The sequence below is a fragment of the Trichosurus vulpecula genome, chromosome 4 (assembly GCF_011100635.1).
Source record: "Trichosurus vulpecula isolate mTriVul1 chromosome 4, mTriVul1.pri, whole genome shotgun sequence".
Classification (NCBI taxonomy): domain Eukaryota; kingdom Metazoa; phylum Chordata; class Mammalia; order Diprotodontia; family Phalangeridae; genus Trichosurus; species Trichosurus vulpecula.
Genome location: NC_050576.1, coordinates 404,192,233 through 404,194,985, shown reverse-complemented (window position 1 = coordinate 404,194,985; position 2,753 = coordinate 404,192,233). Strand labels below are relative to the sequence as shown.

General features: G+C 36.9%; 1 protein-coding gene across 1 annotated transcript; it reads right to left on the bottom strand.

Moving 5' to 3' along the window:
• Nucleotides 1-1,932: 1,932 nt before the first annotated feature.
• LOC118847327 (60S ribosomal protein L21-like) lies at nt 1,933-2,370 on the bottom strand. Its single transcript, XM_036755800.1, has one exon. It carries the CDS (start codon nt 2,368-2,370, stop codon nt 1,933-1,935), a length of 438 nt encoding a protein of 145 aa, XP_036611695.1.
• Between the last annotated feature and the right edge of the window lie 383 nt (nt 2,371-2,753).

Below are 2,753 nucleotides of genomic sequence, written 5' to 3'. Positions count from 1 at the left end.
TCCTTCCCATGCAAATAAATACTATCATAATCACATATTAACAGAAAAACCTAAGCAGCAGTAACTAATAACTACTATTATGACATAATAATATGAAACACTTTGCAAGAATACTGAATTGGCATTTTAGGTTTCAACAAGTGGAGTTGTGAATTGATCCAACCGTTGTGGAGAACAACTCAGAACTGTGCCAAAGGGCTATAAAACTGTACATGTCCTTTAATCCAGCAATAACACTATGAGATCTGTATCCCAAACATATCATAAAAAAGGGAAAGGATCCACATGTACAAAAATATTTGTAGCAGCTCTTTCTGTGGTGGCAAAAAAATGGAAATTTAGAGGATGCCCTTCATTTAGGGAATGGCTGAACAAGTTGTGGTATATGAATGTAGTGGAATACTATTGTTCCAAAAGAAATGAAGATCAGGTAGATTTCAGTAAAATATGGAAAGACTTACATGAACTGATACTGAGAGAAACGAACAGAACCAGGATAAAATTGTGCACAATAACAGCAACATTGTGTGATGACCAACTTTGTTAGACTCCAAAAGACTCATAATGGAAAATGTCATCCACATCCAGAAAAAGAACCATGGAGTATGAATGCAGATCAAAGCACACAATTTTCTCTTTTGTTGTTTGTTTTTTCTTTCTCGTGGTATTTTGCTTTCATTCTGATTTTTCTTTCAGAATGTCACTAATGTGGAAATATGTTTGATGTGATTGTACATGTATAGCCTATATCAGATTGCATGCCATCTTGGGGAGGGGGGAAGTGAGGTCTGGGGAAAAGTTTAGAACTCAAAATCTTGTAAAAGTGAATGTTGAAAACTCAAAATAAATAAATAAATAAATGTTTTCAAAAAGGTTTCCCCATGTCCCTGAAATATCCAAATAATTTTCTTCAGATGCATGTCTTCTAGTAGTCAGGTTCATTTCTGCTTTATGGTCATTCTCTCTGATGTGAAAACTCCTACTGTCAGTTAGTTTTCTTTAGGAACCCCAGAGCTCCCACCTCTCAAGCATATGAATCATCCTCTAAGGCTTGAAGTATCAATTTCAGGGTCATTCTGTAGTCATCTAAGCTCAGCAAAGACACACAAATTACAAAAAGCAGGATCATTTCAACTAAGTGAGCCTCTGCTTAGTTGTGATATGTCTTCAGTCACCACTCTCCCAGAGTGAGGAAAAAAGATGCCATCTTTCCGCCGTCCCCTCACAGGAAGTGCAACCAATATTAGCTACTTGGCCCACCAAAGAATAGAAAAAGGAAAGAGCGATTCAAAAAGTGTCTCTCCTTTTTAAATAAGGGAGGAGCCCACACCTTAGACCCTGTCACAGGGAGTGAGGACAAAGGAATCACCCAAAGTTTCTTGCTTTATATAAAATCAGTATTAAGGCATGTTTTCCCAAAAAAATGGCTGTAATATAAACTGAGTACTTCATGGAGGGTGTTCTAGCCATAGCATACCTTTTTATTGTCTCTATGTCTCCCATTAGTAGAAACAATTCCAAATAAAAAGGATAACAGAAAAAGGGGGCAATGGTTCCAGACAGAGGGAGCAATATCTAGAATAGGGCTTCTTAACCTGGAGTCCATGGAAAGGATCCATGGATAAAGTTCAAAGGCTCCATAAATTTGGATACTAAAAATATAAATATACATATATCTTTATTTTAACATAATTGTAACTTAGTGCATTTTATGTTCTACATTAAAGATATTCTGGGAAGGGATCCATAGGCTTCATCAGACTGCCAAAAGGAAACAAGATACAAAAGAAAGTTAAAACCACTGATCTAGAACATACCAAACATTACCCATAGAGATCTTAAAGAGATAACAAAAGCCTGTTATTAGTGTGTTTTTTTTCCATAATCCAAGTTTTTTTAATTGTTTTTTTAGCAATCATTTATGCCATGAATTCATAGGGGATTGGTTCTCACAAAGTGTGCTTCTCTGGGTGGAGCAGGCTGGCATTTCAGTTGAACCCAAGTGCCTTTTTCTTTGGATTCCTTCTTCTTCTTATCCTTTTCCTTTACACGCTTCAGGAAGCTATCTCTGCTCTTAGAATGCTTAATATGCTCAATATGCACATGAATTCTCTTGGCTAGAATCTTGCCCTTAACCTGTTTGTTTACAATAATACCTACAGAACGTTGAGTAACATAGACTCGTCCAGTCTTGCAGTGGTAACATTTGTGGGGCATTGCTTGCTGAACTGTGCCCATACCCTTGATATCTACAATATCACCTTTCCTGTATATTCGCGTATACATAGCCAAAGGGACAACACCATGTTTTCGAAAGGGCCTAGGAAACAAGTAGCGTGTCCCTCTCCTTTTTCCTTTTGTGTTTGTCATTTTGGCAACTCACTGGAATATGGTGGAGCCAGGGGAAAGCAATGTGTTTTTTTTTTTTAATACCACATTTACAGAAGAAAAAAACTAAACCCCAGACAAGTTGAATGACTTGCCCAAGGTCACACATGAAACAGGATTCAAAATCTTGGTTTCATGACTCCAAATCCAGCACTCTTTCCATTATAAGACATTCATCTTTCTAGTACAAGAGGCAGCTCATAATGGATAGAATAATATATAGAATGCCACATTTAGATTCAGGGAGTCTTGAGTTCAAATCTTGTTGTGTGACCCTGGGTAAGTCACTTAACATTACTTAACCTATTCCTTTATCTGTAAAATAGAGGTTATAATAGCTACCTCACAGTATTCTTGTGGGGATT

What these genes read in the sequence shown, in the direction of transcription:
- LOC118847327 (XM_036755800.1), bottom strand. Translation starts at nt 2,370, where the DNA reads ATGACAAACACAAAAGGAAAAAGGAGAGGGACACGCTACTTGTTTCCT.